The 19,432-nt window shown below is 48.7% G+C and overlaps 1 protein-coding gene across 2 annotated transcripts; it reads right to left on the bottom strand.

Annotated features, from left to right (window-relative positions):
• Positions 1 to 6: 6 nt before the first annotated feature.
• Ak2 (adenylate kinase 2) lies at positions 7 to 17,807 on the bottom strand. 2 transcript variants are annotated; one of them, XM_021159413.2, is made up of 7 exons: positions 17,604 to 17,807; positions 12,015 to 12,140; positions 9,022 to 9,132; positions 8,815 to 8,909; positions 3,700 to 3,772; positions 2,859 to 3,054; positions 7 to 454 (listed from the first exon to the last, which is right to left on the bottom strand). In XM_021159413.2, exons 1-7 carry the CDS (start codon positions 17,694 to 17,696, stop codon positions 450 to 452), a joined length of 699 nt encoding a protein of 232 aa, XP_021015072.1. In that variant the 5' UTR covers positions 17,697 to 17,807; the 3' UTR covers positions 7 to 449. The 2 variants fall into 2 exon arrangements, with proteins under 2 accessions (XP_021015072.1, XP_021015071.1); XM_021159412.2 differs by lacking the exon at positions 7 to 454 and having other exon boundaries at positions 2,702 to 3,054.
• Between the last annotated feature and the right edge of the window lie 1,625 nt (positions 17,808 to 19,432).

Raw genomic sequence — 19,432 nt, 5'->3', positions numbered from 1 at the left:
CTGCACGGGATGCACAGGCCCAGCCTGACTGCTGTGCTCTGGGCCTGGGGATCCATGAGGTTCTTATGTAGAAGCTGAGGTCTCTTAGAGAGCATTAGCTTTGTGGTCCAGAGAAAAGGAGAGGCTGACTGCTTAAAAATAATACCATGTCCCTTATCTGCACCAATGCACTCCAATCACAGTTTTTTTTAAAAAAAAATAATCTTTTCCCTTGCTTATACTTTAAAAATTCTCATCTACGTGTAAAAAAAAAAACTTACTAATTATAACACTGCCACTGTTCCAAATCTTCTCTCGAGGAGCCCCTCCCCACCTCCCTCACCATCCATCCATCCATCCATCCATCCTTCCTTCCCATGACCACCCTCTTCCCTCTGCCCAGCACCTAAGAGCAGGGATCCCACGGCGGGGAGATGAGCAGGGGTGCGGTCTCGCCTGGCCTTCTGTTACTAGGCTGAAATAGAGAGGAAACAACAAAGAACAAAATGGGTTTTTTAAAAACAAACAAACATACATCAGGGAAGGCTGGCATGCAACCAGACGCATCAAATCCTGGACATTCTCTGCCAGGTTTCTGAAAGCTCTCAGGCCTGCTGAGGCTACAACTCTGCAGTTAAAACAAAAACACAATCCTGACCACCACCAGTGAGCAGGTTTTCCAGCTCTTACCCGAAGCCCAAATGTCACATGCCATTTGGTATATGTGCACACACACGTGTGTAACATATATATGTTATATATACACATACATATGTATATGGACAGGTGGCAAATGCCTGTGCAGAGATCAGTCACATTCAATCAGCAACTGCTCAGGGGCCTGGACTTAGAGGTCAAGCATTTACAGCTGCTCTAAGTCAGGAAAAGTCAACTGTGGGATGCAGAGCCACCCCTCCAGAGAGAAAGTCCCGCCCAGAGCCACCCCTCTGCTCCAGAGCAAGTCCTGCCCAGAGCCACCCCTCCAGAGCAAGTCCTGCCCAGAGCCACCCCTCCAGAGCAAGTCCTGCCCAGAGCCACCCCTCCAGAGAAAGAGCACGCATTCCTGCAGGCCCAGATGACAGTTTTGCTTTCATTCCTCTCCCTGTCCATTCCCAGCAGTCATGTGCTTTCCAGAAGCATACAAGGCCAGACCGGGTTTCGGTTAAGAGCAGACAGAATTAGCTTAAAGCCAGGGAAACAAGGCAGGGCAGTGGCAGCAGACACATGGAGGCCAAAAGGGAAGCAGAGGGCCACGTACCCAGGAGCTTCCATGTGGAGACAAGCCCTCTGACAGATTCAGACAGTAGGAGAGCCAGATGGGGACCAAGCACTTTAGAGTCAGTAGGAGGTTATGCTGCGGCAGGCGGCATTATTTACTGGCCACATCACTGACTTCCTAATGGCTTTTCCAGAGGCTGAAGGCTTTGAGGTCTCGTCACAGCAGCCCACTAATTTATCTGTTACAAAGCAACCAGAGACCAAAAGGCACAGAGCACAGACCATAGGACACTCATAATTATGGGAGCTAAGGTTACAAACAGAAACTTGTAATGGTCATAGGTGGTCTTGTTTTGGGGTATCGCTAAGCCATCATAAAATATGGGGTAAAGGGTTAAATTTGAAAGGGATACATCTGATTTGGGTTTTATACCTTGTGTTTAAATACATTTCTGATGGGAATGAATCCAAAGAGATTATCCCCAGTCACTGTTTGGCTCACCCCTGGAAACAGGCAAACAAAACAAACCTCCCTAAGTGGGTCCATCTGAGGAAACAGTCGTGGCCCTTCTCTGTTACCTAGCCCGACGTTCAGAGACAACCTGCACCCCAAAGGACCTTCTACCTGGCACAATTCTTTGACAACAGCTCACTGTGTAAAGGGAAGTCCCATGTTGTCTGAACTGTACAGCACCGTGATGTGGATCACAGAAACAGTCCAACCTCATCATTCTTCCATGTGGATGTCCTGTCCTAGCAGTCAGTGTCTGGAATTCGTAATGTCTTTTAAATTCCATTTAAGGGGAAAACATTAATGATCCTATGCACCCACTGACTTGTGGCTTTTTGTTTCCTGTCAAGAATGTATATCAGGAACTATGACACTGCCTGACTCACACATGTGACCCAAGACTTGGGAGTCAGCTGCTTGTGGTAAGTACTGTGAGGCTTTGGAACTGGGGTGCCTGGCAGATAAATATTAAGCAGCTTATTTTGGCCAAAAAATAGAATTAAGAGTGTGGCTAATAGAGATTGTGTGTGTGTGTGTGTGTGTGTGTGTAGCTAACAACACAGGCTGCAGAGGGAAGACAATCTACTAAAGCACATCTTGTTTAAAAAATGTTATAATGAAGCTGGACATAGAGGCACACGCCTTTCATCCCTGCACTCAGGCGGCAGAGACAGGCAGATCTTAGGAGTTTGAGACCAGTCTGATATAGCAAGTTCCAGGACAGATGGGGGTACACAGAAAGCAGTTCAAGAAAAAAAAAAGTCATAATGATATATATATATATATATATATATATATATATATATGATATCTAATACCCTGTGTGCTAATTATTTTAAAACAATAAAAAGAAAACAGCAGGTAAAACAAGATTCAGAATGTAAGAGTGAGCACACACTCATACCACACACACACATACACACAGATGAGCACACACTCACACCACACACACACACATACACACATAGATGAGTGCTGCACATACGAGACACATCAAGTAAGTGCTTTTTAATCAGTACATTAGAAGATAACCTTGCTTTCTGAGAAAGGAAGTTCCCTCCACCTACCTAACCATGACCACCCATTCCTTTCAGAGAGGAAGGAGAGAGCCTTTAGACCCAACATTAGATAAACATGACCAGGTCTTTACATGTGGCTTTGGAGAAGGCTGCCAGGATGCTCGCAAACACGATATCAGGGGTCTGGGACGCATCGATGGCACAGTGAATGCCGCGTTTCCTGTAGTACTCCACGAGCGGCGTGGTCTGAGTGTGGTAGGCCTCCAAGCGGGTCTTCAAGGCTTTCTCGTTGTCATCTGACCTGCGGATCAGGGGCTCCCCGGTGATCTGAGAATAATACAGAACAGAAGGAGGGACTGTCACGAGATGTGGCCACTCTGCCTGGGATGCTTTCTGGTCCCAATGCCACTCAAGGCAGGAGAGTCACTCCAGAGCTTCTCTAATGAAGAACTGTGCTCGCTCAGCTTCTAAGACGAGCACTGCCAGTCAGAAGCGGAAGCCCCGAGCCGTAAGCAACTCCCCTTAGTTGCAAGTGAGATGAGAGAGGCTCTGGTAGATTCGTCAACTTTTGAGATGCGCCCTGTATTTGCAGACCCTGGACAGCTTGAGTTTGTCTCTCACATGGCGAGTTGTCTGCATATTCTAGAGCAGACCATGAAACTCCACAGAGCAAATGAACAGGGACCATGGATGAGACCCAGGTAGCAGTCACCAAATACCCTAAGGGCAAGGCATGCAGGAGCACAATAGTCAGCAAAGTTCTCTTCAGTGCCGGCTCCTGGAAACACTCTCCTGACTAGCCAACTGCTTAGACGGTCATGGTGCCAGGAAGGGACTGTTGTGACAGAGGACAAGCATAAAGCCAGAGAGAAAACTGTCCAGATCTGTCACCAGCTATCTCATTTACAAGACAGTGATATTTTCTGGTTAAGTAAAACCAACCGAGCCCAAGCCCTCCCTGAGTTTACATACATCATCTTTCATGGGCTCCTTTGGAGGGTTGAACTCCTCATGGTAGGACCGGCCACTCTTGGGGTGAATCAGCCTGTAAGACAGCAAGTGATCATGAGTCAGGTTGCCTAGAAATACCTCGGTACTCCAGGGGACTTGGGAATAACAAGCAGAGGAAAGAGAAGTTGAATGGAAGAGTTTAAATCAGCAGAGAACCCAGTCCTAGGAAAATGACTGGCCTTCTAGCGTAGGACCTGCTATAGCTACCTCTTGTATAGGAAAATGCCAAAGGCAGAGTGCTTTTGCTTTGTCCAAGCATGAGGAAAGCTGCTGGAGGATCTACCTCATCCAGGTCTTGGAAGGACTCTGATGTCAGCACACGCAGCCATCCATTCTAGTCATACCTATTTGCTAAACAAGTCTGTAATTGCAACCAGAGTTTACGCTGAACCCAGTTGTTTACAAAGTGATGGGTCAGTCTCTGCCACAGCAGCACTTAGCAGACATCAACAGCCTCAAGAACCACGAAAGCCCCCACAAGATTGGTACAAAGTGTTAGATGGAGAGCTCAGGGTAATTAGCCCCACCCTCTCATCTCCGCCTTCTTTTCACTAAAGTCAGGGCCGGTGCACAGCCTGTGGCAGACTTGGGCTTTCGTCCTCAGAGCTCTGAGATCACGAGCTGTGTCTGCTCAGGCACCGCCCACAGATACCGTAGGTCACAAGCACACTCTTGGTTGTACTGTTTTCTTATCTAATTTGGTTATAATGCAGACACATAAAAACACTTTATAGATAGCAGATGGTGCACACTCCTGTGACCCCACAGATAAATGACAGCCTAAGAAAGACCAGGCAGTGCTCAAGGCACTAGAGAAAGGGCGTATTAAAGCAATCATGAAGATGGATGGACACAGCAGTATATGCCCATGGTTTCAGTGACCAGGGACGCTAAAGTGGAGGAAACACTCTGGCTCAGGATTTTGAGACCAGCTTGGGCAACATAGATACCATCTTAAAGAAAGAAGAAGAGGGGTCTGCAGCCTCAGAGGAGGAACATCAATATGAACTAACCAGTGCCCCAGAGCTCCTTAGAACTAAACCACCCATCAAAGAAAACACATGGAGGGACGCGTGGCTCTAGCTGTATGTGTACCAAAGGATGGCCTAATCGGTCATCAATGGGAGGAGAGGCCCTTGGTCCTGTGAAGGCTCTATGCCCCAGTATAGGGGAATGCCAGGGCCAGGAATGGGAGTGGGAGGGTTAGGGAACAGGGGGAGAGGGGAGGGGATAGGGGATTTTCAGAGGGGAAACTAGGAAAGGGGTTAACATTTGAAATGTAAATAAAGAAAATATCTAATTAAAATGCATTATCAAAACAAACAAACAAACAAACAAAGAAGTTGTGTATGGTAGTTCCCAGAATTTGGGAAAGCTGAGGTAGGGGAATTTCCATAGCCTAGACTAGGCTACATAGTTGAGATCTTGTCTTAAAAATACAAACAAAACAAACAAAGTAAACTGACAACAGCAGCAGATGGGGGCAGGCTCACTGGCATTCCACACCAAGCCCAAAGATCTGAGCTCAGTCCCTGAGACCCACATGGAACAGAGAACTGACTCTTGGTCTCTGCATGTGGTGTAGCATGCACGTACATACCTCCCCCCAACACCACACATAAATAAATATAATAGAAACAGGGCGAAGGATGGCTCAGCAGTTAAGCCTGCTGCTCTTGTAGAGAACCCCAGTTTGGTTTCCAGTACCCACGCTGGCAGCTCACAACTACCTGTGACTCCAGTGCCAGGATCGGGTGTTCTCACCTGTGGTCACCTGGTGTCATGTACAGAGTCATGAGCAGGCACTGAGGTCACCTGGTATCATGTACAGAGTCATGAGCAGGCACTGAGAATGTGCCTGGTGGCTCCATCTGTATTGAATCCCACTAAGCAGCAATCTCCTGATTGGGGATGGCCACACAAAGAAGAAACTGGACACCCAGGAAGAGGAGGCAGGGCCATCCTCTCAACTCAGCCAGTCCTGAGCTCTGTATTTTCTTTGTTATTGCTGGGTGGGCGTTTTTGCTTGCTTGCTTGTTTGTTTGAAATAAGGAATGTAAGATATGTAGCCCTGGCTGTCCTGGAACATGCTATGTAGACCAGGCTGGCCTCAAATTCAGGTCCATCCAAAAGCCTGTGCACCACCAAGACCTGACAAGTTGTACTTTCTTAATTCCCCTCTATTTAACTGAGAACTTGTCTCCTCATGAAGGTCTGCGCAGAGCTTCCTAACCCCTTTTGGTGTGCCTGTTTCGCCTAGGACTTTCCAGTGGCTCAGAGGCTGGGGAGAACATATTTTGACTATTATATGGGAAGTTCTATTTATACTGTTCAAGTCCTAGCCATAAATTGATACTGCATTTCAATCACAGCATACTTTGGGGAAGATAAGATGACCAATTTACATTCGATAAGGAGGAAGGGGTAATGGTGGGGCTGGGGGACAGAACAGAAGACTAGCTGTAGTGAGGCGACACGGTGATGCAGGCTTGTGACAGCCACTACTTATGGTAGAGTTAGGTCCTTCACTATGTGAGCCCTGAAAAGCTCTCTCTGGTGTATCCACACTCAGAAACAGCATCCAGTAGGATGCGGGGAAGAGGGAGAGCGCTGGCTTCTGGGCTCAGCCGAAGCATCTCTGGAAAGGACTAGGGGCAAAAGAGTGGACCATTGGCATTTATCTTCTGGAGAAGGGGGTGGGGTTCGGGGGTGGGGGCAGGGCCTGGGCTGTAACAAACACAACCCTCTTTCCTCCGTATGCCTAGGCTGCCACTCAAAACCCAGCCAGACTCCCCCAGCCCTGATTATACACACTATGCTACTCTTTAGCCATTTAGAAACACCTTGTAAGAACACAAGGCATATACCCAGGAAGAAAACCAAAGGTAGATGGAAGAAAGCCTGATTTCCCAGCTCTCTACAGGCAGGGCCACACACAGCACAACTGAATCAGCCCCATGAGCCACTGGGTCTGGTGGGCAGTGATCAGGCTAGGCTTCTCCACTTAGCTGTAGCGTGACAAGTCTAGAGCAGTGGCTTTCAACTTTCCTAATGCTGTGGCCCTTTAATACAGCTCCTTGTGGGCCGGCGAGATGGCTCAGCGGGTAAGAGCACTGACTGCTCTTCCAAAGGTCCTGAGTTCAAATCCCAGCAACCACATGGTGGTTTACAACCACCTGATATGATATCTGATGCCCTCTTTTGGTGCATCTGACAGCTACAGTGTACTTACTTAAAATAATAAATAAATCTTAAAAAAAAAAAAATATATATATATATACAGCTCCTCGTGTTGTGGTGACCCTCAACCATAAAAATATTTTCATTGCTACTTCATAGCTGTAATTTTGCTAATTTTAGGAGTTATAGTAATGTAAATATCTGTGTTTTCTGATGGTCTTAGGTGACTCCTGTGAAGGGGTCATTTGACTCCCAAAGCGGTTGAGACCCGCGGGTTCAGAACCACTGTTTTAAACCTTTGTCCTTTCATCCACAAGTGAGTTGCTACCGGACTCAGGGCAGTGACCCCAGAGAGTCAACTGCTAAGATACTTAGGATATCAGAGGGTCAACAGCAAACACGTGAAAAACAGGAACTCAAACCTCTGACCCGAGTCTCAAAAACCCAGAGTAATAACTGAAGGTCACCAGAGCTGAGGTCACAGGGAAATCCTTGGTTGCCCTCGGTTCTTGCCTTATCTTCTTCCACCCATCAGCAAGGCAGAGTCCGAGTCCTACCGGTAACACAGCTGCTGCGTGCGCTTGGATAGCTCCTCACGAGTCTGGCATACCCGTGAGGCACAGGGTCTTCTGAGGAGGCACTCTCCCTCCTGCCTCCTCTGGGATTCTCACTCACTCCTTGCCCCTCCCCCATCCAGTCAGAAGTCTCCATCATGTCATGTGACTATGAGCAGACTCCCACGTGGGGTCCTTATCTGTCCCCCCCCAAACCCCAATTTATAGTGAGCACCAAGGTAATATGTTCAGAATGCTGCCTTTGCCCCACTACCTCATGGCTCCAGATCGTGTGAGGACTCCTAAGCTCTGTGAAGCCCACTCCTCTCAGTGCTGCAGATCTCCCTCTCACCCATGCTTTCGTCCCAACGTCATTCATTCTGCCCCTCCAGCTTCCAACACACACCTCCTACCGTGTGACCCATAAGTCTGCACCCTGAGTCCCTCCCATAACCTACACTCATTCCCGCTTCTTTTCCTTCTGGAAAATTGTCACTGAAATTATCCTCATTTAGAAGGTTGAGTGGATGGCCTACCTCTCCTCAGCAGCCTTCTCCATCTCCCCAGGCTCTCTTCTTTCTACTACAACACACGGCCAGAACCACCCATATTTCATACATGACTCTGAGATCAGAACTAGGCCTCACTGTACTATTCTCTAAGAGCTCATGAACTCACATTACAAGACCTGGACAAGATCAGCTAGTCAACATTCTAGCACGGGCCAGGAGGGGCACATGAGCTCCTACTTGTAGCTGGGGAGCTATGAAAGCCAGTTTCTTTAAGGGTATGACCCACACTCCAGTGGATGACCCCATACCCATAAATATATTAGCAGCACAAATTGGTGGGTCATTATTAAAAGGGGAAGAGGGTTTGTTTATAAGGCTAGAGGGATGGATCTGGGAGGAAGGGGGGATATATATGATCAAAATGCATGAAACTGCTTTTCTTTAAGCCTTCACCTTCCATACTCTCATCCCTAGCCCTCCTTCTCTCTCCCTCTTCCCCCTTCTCTCCACATGGCCATGGCTGGCCTCTCTCCCTCTTTCCATCTTCTCTCTTTCCCCCTGCCTTCCTACAATAAAGCTCTAAAACCATAAAAAAAGTATGAAATTCACAAGGAATGAATGAAGGGTATTATGATCAATAGAAGAAACATGCCTAGATAGAGATGTTGTGTGACTCTGAAGCCCGTGCTCTTCTCTCCACGTCCCCATCCACGCCACCACAATAGCGCATATATATTGATGCTCAAGATGCAAACATCTGCAAATGGCACCGAGCGAGCTTCTGCCCCACGAAGCTGGGGAAGCACAGAAGGATCTTGAGGGACACTCACCTCCCAGTGATCCTCCGGATCAGCAGCGAGTCCTGGATGCTGAACTCAATGACTGAATCGAGCTTCTCTTTCCTCTTCTCCATGAGGTCATCAAGCTGTAAAAGAGCATGTGCCCCACCTAAGCTTGATCAGACCCATCTCCTCAGGGTGAGGACTACAAAGGGCCGGCACTCGCCTTCATGCAACAGCGACACAAACACTACCTACCATTTCAGCCTGCCTCACAGTTCGAGGGAAGCCATCTAGAAGAAAGCCATTTTTGCATGAAGGAGTCTCCAAATTCTTCTCAATTAGCTCCACAACCATCTCGTCACTCACCTAGAAGAAGAGCCTTGGGTCAAACCCGTCAAGTGGGCGATATACCTCAAACACAAAGGCAAAAGTGTATTGTGATACAACTTGCTACTGAACAGCAAGTCAGCTTGACTCAACAGAAGCAAAAGCAGAGGAAATGTCAGGGGCCTCCATGCCAATTTGGGTCTTAAATGTATGCCCTTGAAGCCTCTGTGTGGAAGGCTTGATCTCCAGTACTGTCTTTTTAAACTTTATCGATTGCTATGCAGGTAGAGTGGCCCGTGTGTGGAGCCAGTCCTCATCTTCCACCTTGGCACAGGCTCAGCACCGAGCTCAGGTCATCAGGCTTGAGCAGAACACACTTTTACTGCTGAGCCATCTTGCTTGAGCAGTACGCACTCTTGCTCATTCTCTGCCTGCACAGGGTACACCGCTTTGCTCTCCCTTGTCTTCTGCAATGGTTCCATATAGGCCCAAAAGTACTGGCACCAAGCCACCTCGGACTGCAACTGAGCTAAAACAGCACTCTCTTCTTCAGCTGGTTTCTCTTAGGTATTGATCACAGCAATGCAAAGCTGGCCAGTGCAGGCTGCTGCTGCATTATTCACCTGCATAGTTCTGTAGTGGCCAGACATGGCTCTCCCCTTGGATCTCTAATGTCTTTCAATAAACCTGGTAAGGGAAGAGGGATCCATAGTCTGTTGTCAGCAACAAGCTGCCCTCAAGATGACGAGAGTACCCGGCAGAGACATCACGGGAAAAACGGAAGGGATTGGTATTGGACCAGAATGTGGGAAAGTACCAACCTCCCCTGATTTTCAAGATCATTAGACTAACGGTATCATGACTGACAGGGGCACTTGATATTTACTGGGACTGTCTAAGACTGGGAAAGAATTGTACTGAATTGGCAATCCTGGATCAGAAACAAGGAAATGAAAAGCCACCACAATGTAGTCCAAGCCTCTACAAAAATCCCATCAAAACCCTCTTGGAGCGTTAAAGGACCTTTCTCCCGGAGCCTTTAAAAAGAGAAGAGTTGCCGCCTGTGTTACACACAGTGAAGGCTGCCAACCTTGGCAACTAAAGCTTTCATCTGCAGGAGGAGCTGTGAGCTTGGGGACCAAGTGTAGTCTGCAACTGTGGGCCGAGATAGGCAACATCCCAATTTCCTCTCACACACGACTTTCTGCCAAAACCTAAAGTCCAAGTTATCTCCCCTCCTGGCTTGATTCATGGCCCTCACTGACGTAAAAGGGAAGCTAGGAAGCAGTGTTTGGACAGACATGGTGTGGCATCACTCAGTTTTGCTCTGGTACCTCCAGACCTAACAGAGGTAATGTGGGGGGATAAAACAAAGTTCAGATTCCAGCCAAGCGACAGGTCCACAGAAACGAGGGACCAGAGGAACAAGGCGTGGTGGCTATGCCTGCAATCTCAGCCCAGGAGTCTGAGCTAGAGGCCAGCATGGGACACATGGCAAGTGCCAGGCCAACCAAAGTCACATGCCAAATCTTGCTTCAAAAGCAATGGCTCATGGGTAGTAGTGCCTGCTACCAAAGCCTGAAAACCTGAACTTGAACGCAGAGGACATGGTGAAGGAGAGGACTGGTCCCCAAAAGTAGCCCTCACCGCCGCCTGAATGCTGGGCCAGGCAAATGCACACACGACGGCGTGTAATTTAGAAAATCAAACACAGGAACAAAGCAAAGGGTCGGAGGAACTACAGCGTGGCCCGGTGCTACAGCACCTGCCTACTGGGCTCAAGAACAACATGACGTCTGAAAGGATTACCAGATGTCATGTTATTCTGGAATAAATGTTAGAAGCAAGACCTGGCCTCAAGCAAACATTTGTCAGCTCACTGTGTTTGTCAATTCAGGCCGGTTACTGGCTTCTTACATAGGATTACTTTTCCACACCCGCCAAGAAACTCCCCTGTTAGGAATACGGAGAGAGCAGTGAGCCCCAGGAGAGCTTTAGAATCATTTCTGCGGCCGCCCGAGTCTTCCTTTGCACATGAGCCTGAGCTCTGTCCCAGGAGCAGCACTTTCAGTTTGTTATGTCCAGTGTGGGCAAATTATGAAAGGCATTGGTACAAAGCATCCTCAAGACTATAGCGAACACACGGGAGGAGCTGGCGGAAAGGGGGTGGGGGGGAATGATGTCATTACATATGTGTGTATATGTACACATATATTGTTTGTTTTGAGAGAAGGTCTCACTGTATAGCCCTGGCTGACCTCACACTCAAATTCAGAGAACTGTCTGCTTGTTTCTCAGTAATGGGATTAAAAGTTTGCCAGCATGCATGCACACACCCACATTTAAATTTTTAGGATTTACTATTTTATGTATACGCACACATGTCTGTGCACTGTGTGCATGCCTGGTGTGTGCTGAGGTCAGAAGAGAATGTCAGATCTCCTGGGACTGAAGTTATAGATGCCTGTGAGCTGCCGTGTGGATGCTGGGAACCAAACCCAGGTCCTCTGACAGCACAGTCAGTGCTCTTACCTCTCAGCCACCTCTCTAGCCCTTGAAATGAATACAGGGCTGGGAAGATGGTTGTGAAAAGAGCTTGCCCGTGCACACAAAATAATAAAGCCATTCAAGTAAGTTGTGAGGAAATCATAAGCTCGGAATAAACCAGACACTACTGCGCTGTGCTCCAGGTTCCTATTACACGCCAGTCTGTGCGAAGCACTGGTACCCAGGACTATCCCAGAAGACTTTCTATGACAGAGGAAATGCTCTGTGTCTGCACTGGCTGGTAAAGTCGTCAAGTGTGTCTATGATGAACGAGGACGTAAATGTTTAAAGGTGTCAAAGCCAAGCAGCCGCAGCAGCTGGGGGCGCCATTCTGGAACCAGGAAAAGCAATGCTCCCAGTACGAGCAAACCTACCAGTTTCCCTGCATCCATTGTCGCCTTCAGCTTTTTTCCTAGCTCCGAGCCAGAAGCTACCATGGCTCTCAGCATGTCCCCGGTGGCCAAATGACAGACACAAAAGTTTTCAGCCAGTTTGGGTGCCTGTGGAGCCAAAGACAAAAACCAAGAAAGAGTTAACGCTGTAGGCTGTGGATATGACCCTGGCCCTGGCATTTCCAGGCTGTGTGAACTTAGTCAAATGTCTACTTTCTAATAAAAGCATGTTACCTTTCCAATGTAAAGCAACAGCAGGGTTATTGTGAGAATTATATGATTACGTGATAATGCATGTAAAGTACCTGGATACACTTAGCACACAGGACGCCGTCATAAACACTAGCTATCCCCGCTAACGGCACTACTGAAACACAAGCTCACATTCCTGTGAAAACCGAGAACAAACTCAGCAGTCATGAAATACTTCCCGTAGCTGCCATGATTCTTAGAAAAGCTCATTTTATAAAGCAGACGGACCAAGGCGTGGCTGAGTATCGGGGGTGGGGGTGGGGGGTGGATATCTGTTACTTCGGTATCTGCCACAGAGGGAATCTGTTACTGTGGTATGCTGTGGCCAGTAGGCCTGGCAGCTGGGGGAGTCAAGGCAGAACTGTGGCAGTACCCTGGTGACATCACGCACCTTCTCCCAGACCCAGAGCTGTTTCTACATCTGTTTAATATGGGACACGATCCACTCAGAAAGTGGCTGTGCAGGCTGATTGTTTCTATAGCAACCATCTCACATCAGTTTTAGGAGGGGTTCCTGTTTGTTTTGTGACCAGGTTTTACTACGTAGCTCAGGCTGGCCTTGTGACCCCCCCCCCCCCAGCTATGTGACTTGAGGAGTTACTTCTTTCTGGGTTTTAAATCTCTGAGAGGTAAATAATCGTGTGTAACCTATCCCATATGATTCTCCGTCGGACCCGCACAAGCAAAGCGCAGCGAGCATTGGCCGGCTTACTCAGCTGGAAAGGAAGTATTTGTTCATGCCTCTTTCATGAACCCTGAAGTCAAGGAAGCGAAGAAACAGGAGACATAGATTCAGAAGCTCACAGGTTGTGCTGGAATACACATAGCTTGGTGGTCACACACACATACACACGCGCATGTGCACACGGCCCCCCATCACCACACATTTAGATCTCTCCACTACAACATCAAAGGAACACAGGAGGGCACTCAGAGTCTGGTGCGGTTTAAATGGAAAAAAGGTCTTGGATACTCCAGATCTGCTGTGCCCTCACAGGCGCTCAGCTTTCTGTTCAGTGGTTTATAGAGGTAGAAGCTGGGATCCTCGTTTAAACTAGTTCACTGGGTGTTTCCTCAGGTACATGAGACAAACGACTGATGGGACTCCATGCAGGAAATTCTGGTTTGTGATTCATAGACTGATTCCACTGAGGTGAGGAAATCACCTCACAGGGAAATGGAACCTGTGAGACGGATTTAGAGACAGCACCTGTGAAGATGCAGGTCAGCAATGGCTGACGATGGAAAGTCGGCTGCACTGTGGACACACACCCAGGGACTGGAGCTTCCTGCCAATCTACTCTGTGTTTATTAAAATTAACTTGAGTGGATAAATCACAGAAGCCAGGGTTAAACACCGGAGAGAAAAACTGCTCTGATAACTCAAGTGTTCCGTGGTTACCCCCGATGGTAGGCTGCTAAGTCACTTCTGGGTGACTCTAAAGCTGCAAGAACACACCCCACAGCCAGGTGCAAGACTCTGCCTTAGTTTACTGCTGGTCATGTGGGAGCACACACCCCGCCCTGCCCGCCCCGCCCCACTCCGCCCGTGAAGAGTATGAACAGGCTGGAATCCAGCCAAAGACACTCAATTGCCCTGTCATATTATGGGGCTGGGGAGATAGCACAACTGGAAAGTCACTTGTTTTTTAAATACAATAGCCTGAGCTCTAACTCCAGAACCCACGTACAACAACCTGGTTGTGGTGATGCGTGCTTACAATCCCACCACTGGGGAGTCAGACAGACAGATCCCGGGGACTCAACTGGCCAGTTAGTCTCATCTATGGGATCAGGCTAGTGAGAGATCTGTCTTAAAAAAAAAAAAGGTGTCCACTGAGCCATCTCCTAGCCCGGAAAATTTTAAGGAAATTAGCCATGTTGACATGAATCATGTAATATGGAATTTTACTGGTACAAGAGGAAGTGGTGGGAAAGAAACATAAACCCACTGGGCAGGTGAGGAGCAAAGAGCTGCTAATGTGGACTGGGCACTGTATGTAGAGAAGGGGATTCTATGAAGGGATCAGCCAATGCAGAAATACCACTCAGCTACAAGTGGCTCCTGCCACACAGGAATGGAGGGCCACTGCTCTCGGAGCTTCTGATCCTCACAAGAAAAACGAGTTGCAATTTCTTGTTTAAATTTCCCAACTGAAAACATTCCATAGTCAACCCATTACGTGGAAAGCTGACAAAGAGGGGGAACAGAGCAAGCATTTAAATGGACGTCATAAACGGCGCTGGACGAGTGAGCATCTAGGGGGTGGAAAGTTTCTATCGACCAGCGGGGATGCACGCTCAGAATCCGCGCTTAGGAAGCTGAGGAAGGAACACCTTGAGTTTCAGGCCAGTGTGGGCTACCTGCTGAAACCTGGTCTCAAAAAAGCCAGAGGGAGGGGACAAGGGAAGAGAGAAGAAAAAAGGTATTTCAGCTAAGGAGGGGAAAGGAGTAATACAACCAGAACAGTATTGTTTTTGCCGTCCATAATTAACTGCTAGGCTTAGGCGACAGACTAACAGCTCCTAAACCCTCACAGACAAATGGGATTGGAAGTGTCCAACCGAAGGCCAGGACACGGCACGGCAGCCCCGGGGAAGCCAGGCCGAGAAACAGAATCTGATAAACTGGATGCAGCAGACAATATCTGCAGGAAATGGAAGATGTTAAACACACCAAAGGAATATAACGGAAAATTCCCAGAAAAGGAACAATATTCTCAAGACAAGTTTCTTCCACAAAACTATGCCATAAAGAAATGGAACAGGGCAGGCAGGCGAGAAGGCTCGGCACCCATACCAAGCCTGGGGTCTTGAGTTCAACACGAGGGAGCCACGAGGTGGAAGGGGAGAAATGAGGGAAAGTTATCCTTTGGCCTCCACGTGTGCACTCACGCATCACACACCCTTGCACACAGGCTAACATAGGCTGAACACTCGTTTTTAAAGACTAGGACAAAACAAACCAGAAAGACTGAAAATTATGTGTGAGACTGACTAATAGAAAACAGCTATGGAGCCTGGAGCTCCTTTAGTATAATCTGTAGGGAGTGTGGATGGGAAAGCGATGGCCGCCATCAGCTGAGGGTCACCAGGGCCTATTAAACGCCACTCTTGTGCTTCCCGTGGTACTGATGACTCGACCTCACACAGCTGGGTAAATGAACTGCCAGCGAAAAGATTCTCAGCCCTGCTATTTTGCAGCTCAGGCTGATTTCAATCTTAGCCCAGCTAGGACTTGAACCTGTGAGGCTCCCATAGAAGCTCAGCTTGTGCCTGGTCTCTTCTGTGTATTGAAAACTTCCGATGGAGAGCTTGTGTGTGGGGTGTGTCCAGGCAGAGCGCTCTGCTAGATTACCACTCTGTGGGCTTTGTGTGAACTTTTGTTCCACACTCCGAAGCTACAACCACCGGTGTTTTTTATGGCTCCTGATAAGGAAAGGGAGGCGGACGGAGGTTAAGTGAGTGCCCTGTATTTTCTGAAGTCCCAGCTCTTAGTTTTGTGTTCTCAGATACAGGGTCTCACTCTGTAGCCAGGCCCACCTTTAAACTTTAGCTGGGCTATCATCAAACTTGACTTTAGTCTCCTGCCTCAGTCACTGGGACTACAGACAAGACATGAGCAGCCATATTCACCCTTCAAGCCAAACCTCTAATCATTGCACAAAGCCATCTTGGACAAACTTCCATGATTCTCGCACCGTCTTTCACGAGCTCACGGCACGTGGTCCTCCCAGATCTGAATGAATCAGCTTCATTCTGCACTACACCTGAGCTGGGGGCAGAGAGAGATGCCACTGAGTGGTCAGCGTTCACAGCTGTCACGCGCCCTGCCACCAGCTAGGAATGTGTGGGTGCTCCCGCTATAAAACCATCGTCTTCCAATGTCTTTATAAGCTTTACATTTCTAGGTAGAAACACTGAGACGTTACATACATAGCTTTCTACATGCACAGATATACACACATATACGTAGACTGTACAGCCCCTGAGATGCTGCTCTGCTTGCCAAAATACTGAGAACTTGGCAAACAGGACAGGTGACGTGGGTACACAGGTGACATGGGTTCACAGGTTAAGTAGCTTGCCGTCAAGTCTGACGGTCCGAGTTCGATCCCTGGGCTCCACATGGTAGAAAAAAGAAAATGATTCCAGCAAGTTGCACTCTGACCTCCACGTATGCATCACGGCACGCATGTCCCCGCACACTCTTTCTCTACGTCCCTGCACACGCACACACACACACACACACTCCCACCCTATGTGTGTCAGAGAGAGAGAGAGAGGGAGGGAGGGAGAGACGGAGGGAGACAGAGGGGAGGTATCTTTAAAAACATAACAATAAACTCAGCAGTGCTATGAAGAGAGAGGACAGCCCTCATTTGCTTGGGAACCCAACCTTGAAAGAATTCCCTCTTTAGAGCATAGTGATCATCAAGGTCCCAAGGCTTGGGGTCTGATGGGGAGGTAGAGTTGAGGGGTGGGTGGTTGTGGCCAAAGGCTGGGCAAGAAAGTGACACCAACAGCCCACCATATGAGCTTCCAAGCCCTACGTGCCAGCATAAATTCCAGCCCTGATCTATGGCCCAGATGCCAAGCCAAGGGAGGCTCTGCAGTGGGGCAGAAGGCAATCCTTGAGGCCTCTGTGAAACCGATTTCACCAACTTTGAGCACTCCCTGCCCCACTCACAACCCCCCATGATGCCGGTGGCTAATGAACCGCATCTATACATTCACCTCCAGTTTTCTAGCCAGCTGGAAAGGTTTTCTCCCCCCCCCCCGCCCCCCAACAACAACACTGGTGGCTCCCACGGCTCATGCCTCACTCTTGGCAGAACGCCTCGATAGGCATACGCCAGTTCCCACTCTGTCCCACGTGGAGACTTCTTAGTACCCCTAATCATTAACCATTAAAAAAATAAAAAGTTTCACCCCCTTATGCCTAGAAGTTATCCCTGACTCAGGGCAATACGCTCTCAACTCCGAGAGAGACTTGGTCACAAAGCTTTCTCCCACTCGGGCCTGTGATCCGGAGCTTCAGCCTGGGGGATCGCCCTGCCTTTCACAATTTCCAAGTAACAGTCCCTGGATGCCCTAACACGATCCTGGGTTCCCCCAAGAACCTCCACCCAGCCTCCCCCTTACTGCAACTTGGACCCTCCCCCTAAACACCGCGCCACAACTGGAGACCCCGCGAGGGTCCCTGCAGGCCAGGGCTCACCACCCAGCTCCGGGGCGGGAAAGGAGCTTCCGGCTCTCCGACCGCCCTGACCTTGTAGCTTCTCGGGCTCCACCGCCCGGCACGGAGCCGACACTCACCTGCGTCCCCTTGCCAGCCCCGGGCGGCCCCAGCAACACGGCCCGGATGCCCTTCGGAACCTCCGGTTCGGAAGCCAACACGTTGGGAGCCATGTCTACCAAAGCCTCACTCCAACAGCCACCCGCACACCTCACAGGTCTAGCGCTTCCAGGCCAGCGCACACCCTACTCCGGGCTCACACTGGTCGCTCGCCGCATCCGTCAACCCTCTCTACCCGCCCCCGAACTTGACGGGCACTTTCATTTACCAATCGTACGACGAGACTAAGAAAGTTCTGTTTTCGATTGGGCAGAATTGGGAACGAGGAAGAGGCGGGCCAGCCTGGGAAGAGCTGGGGGAACAGGGCGCGTGCGGCTCTCGGCTGGTGTATGGAGTGGGCGGGAAAAAACGAGAAGGAAGCCTGGAGAGGGTGGAAGTTCTAGTTTGGCTTTTGACAGTTAATAACTCCAGAATCTCTGTTTGAGCCCCGTAAAATTGCCTGTGGGAGTGTAAGTGGGTAAAATCACTCCCAGGAAACAAATTGGCAATAACGTAACCTTTGGACCAGTAATTCCACTTCCAGGAATTCAAAGGCATAACCAAGGAATATGTAATGAGTTCCTGACAAAGATGTTGATTGCCTTATTAAAACTGGAAGACAAATTGCCCAAATGTCCAATAATAAGATTGGTTAAGTAAATTCCAACAAGTTTGTAGTCTGACACCCTCTCCCTCCAGAACACCCCCATTGAACAGCACCGTAACTTTGGCTCTTTGGGAAGATCACATTTAAAGCTTGTCAAGGCTACGACGGTGAATTCAAGGCCAGCCTGGGCAGTTTAATGAGACCTTGTCCCAAAATGAGAGCTGGGGCTGGCTATAGTACAGAGACAGGAGTTTTGGGCTCAATCCCCAGGACTGTAAACAAAAAAAAACACATACGGATATATGAACACAGACAACCTCCTGACTTTTAAGTCAGCAGAAAGACAGTTTTTATCCAGAGAGATGAGCCTGTCTTGAACAAGGCAATGATGTCGCCAGCTTTTAGGTATGTCAAAGTTTTATCCTGTCCCAAAGGGGCCCTTCTCAACTGTGAGTGCAAGTGTGATTAGGCAACCATTCCTGCCCCACAGGCACAGTGCAACCATTTTCTACACCCTAGTGGTAAATGATGTTAACCAGCTGGCTAGATGGCTCAGCTAGTATAGACACTTGCCACCAAACTCTGAGGACTTGCGTTTGATTAACAAGACCCCCCCCCCCCATGAAAGAAGAGAACCAACTCCCACAGGTTGTCCACCGAGCTCCACATGTGTGCTGTGGTACACATATCTGCGCGTACATATATGTTCACACACAGGAAATACGAAATAAATTCAAACGAAAAAAAGAGAAACTAACATTCTTTCTTCTTGCTCAACCTGGATTTTCATGGGAGCCAGCTTGATCTGGTTGGGTTCTCTTAGTGGCCTTGAAGGAAGCAGGGGTTTATTGAGTCCTTTTTAAGACCGGAAGCGGAAGTAAGAGCTGATCACTAATAGTTACGTGGTCACAGGATCATGAACTAAGGGGCGGGACAAAGCTCAGTCACTAGTGTCTAGCACTCAAGAGTGAGGGCCTGCGTTCAGGTGCCCGGCACTCAGGTAATGTCAGCAACTGTCTACAATCCCAGCCCTGAGGAGGCAGAGATTGGCAGACTCTTGGAGCTCACTGAGCAGAAAGCCTAGCCTAATGAGTGAGCTTCAGATGCAATGGAAGGCCTGTAGAGAGAATCTCTGTGTACTGTGTGGAAGCATCACCTGCCAATCAAAAGCAGATGGCCCATTAGCAAAAGGCAGGAAGTAGA

Source organism: Mus caroli, chromosome 4 (assembly GCF_900094665.2).
Source record: "Mus caroli chromosome 4, CAROLI_EIJ_v1.1, whole genome shotgun sequence".
Classification (NCBI taxonomy): domain Eukaryota; kingdom Metazoa; phylum Chordata; class Mammalia; order Rodentia; family Muridae; genus Mus; species Mus caroli.
This window is presented reverse-complemented; position numbering and strand designations above follow the sequence as displayed.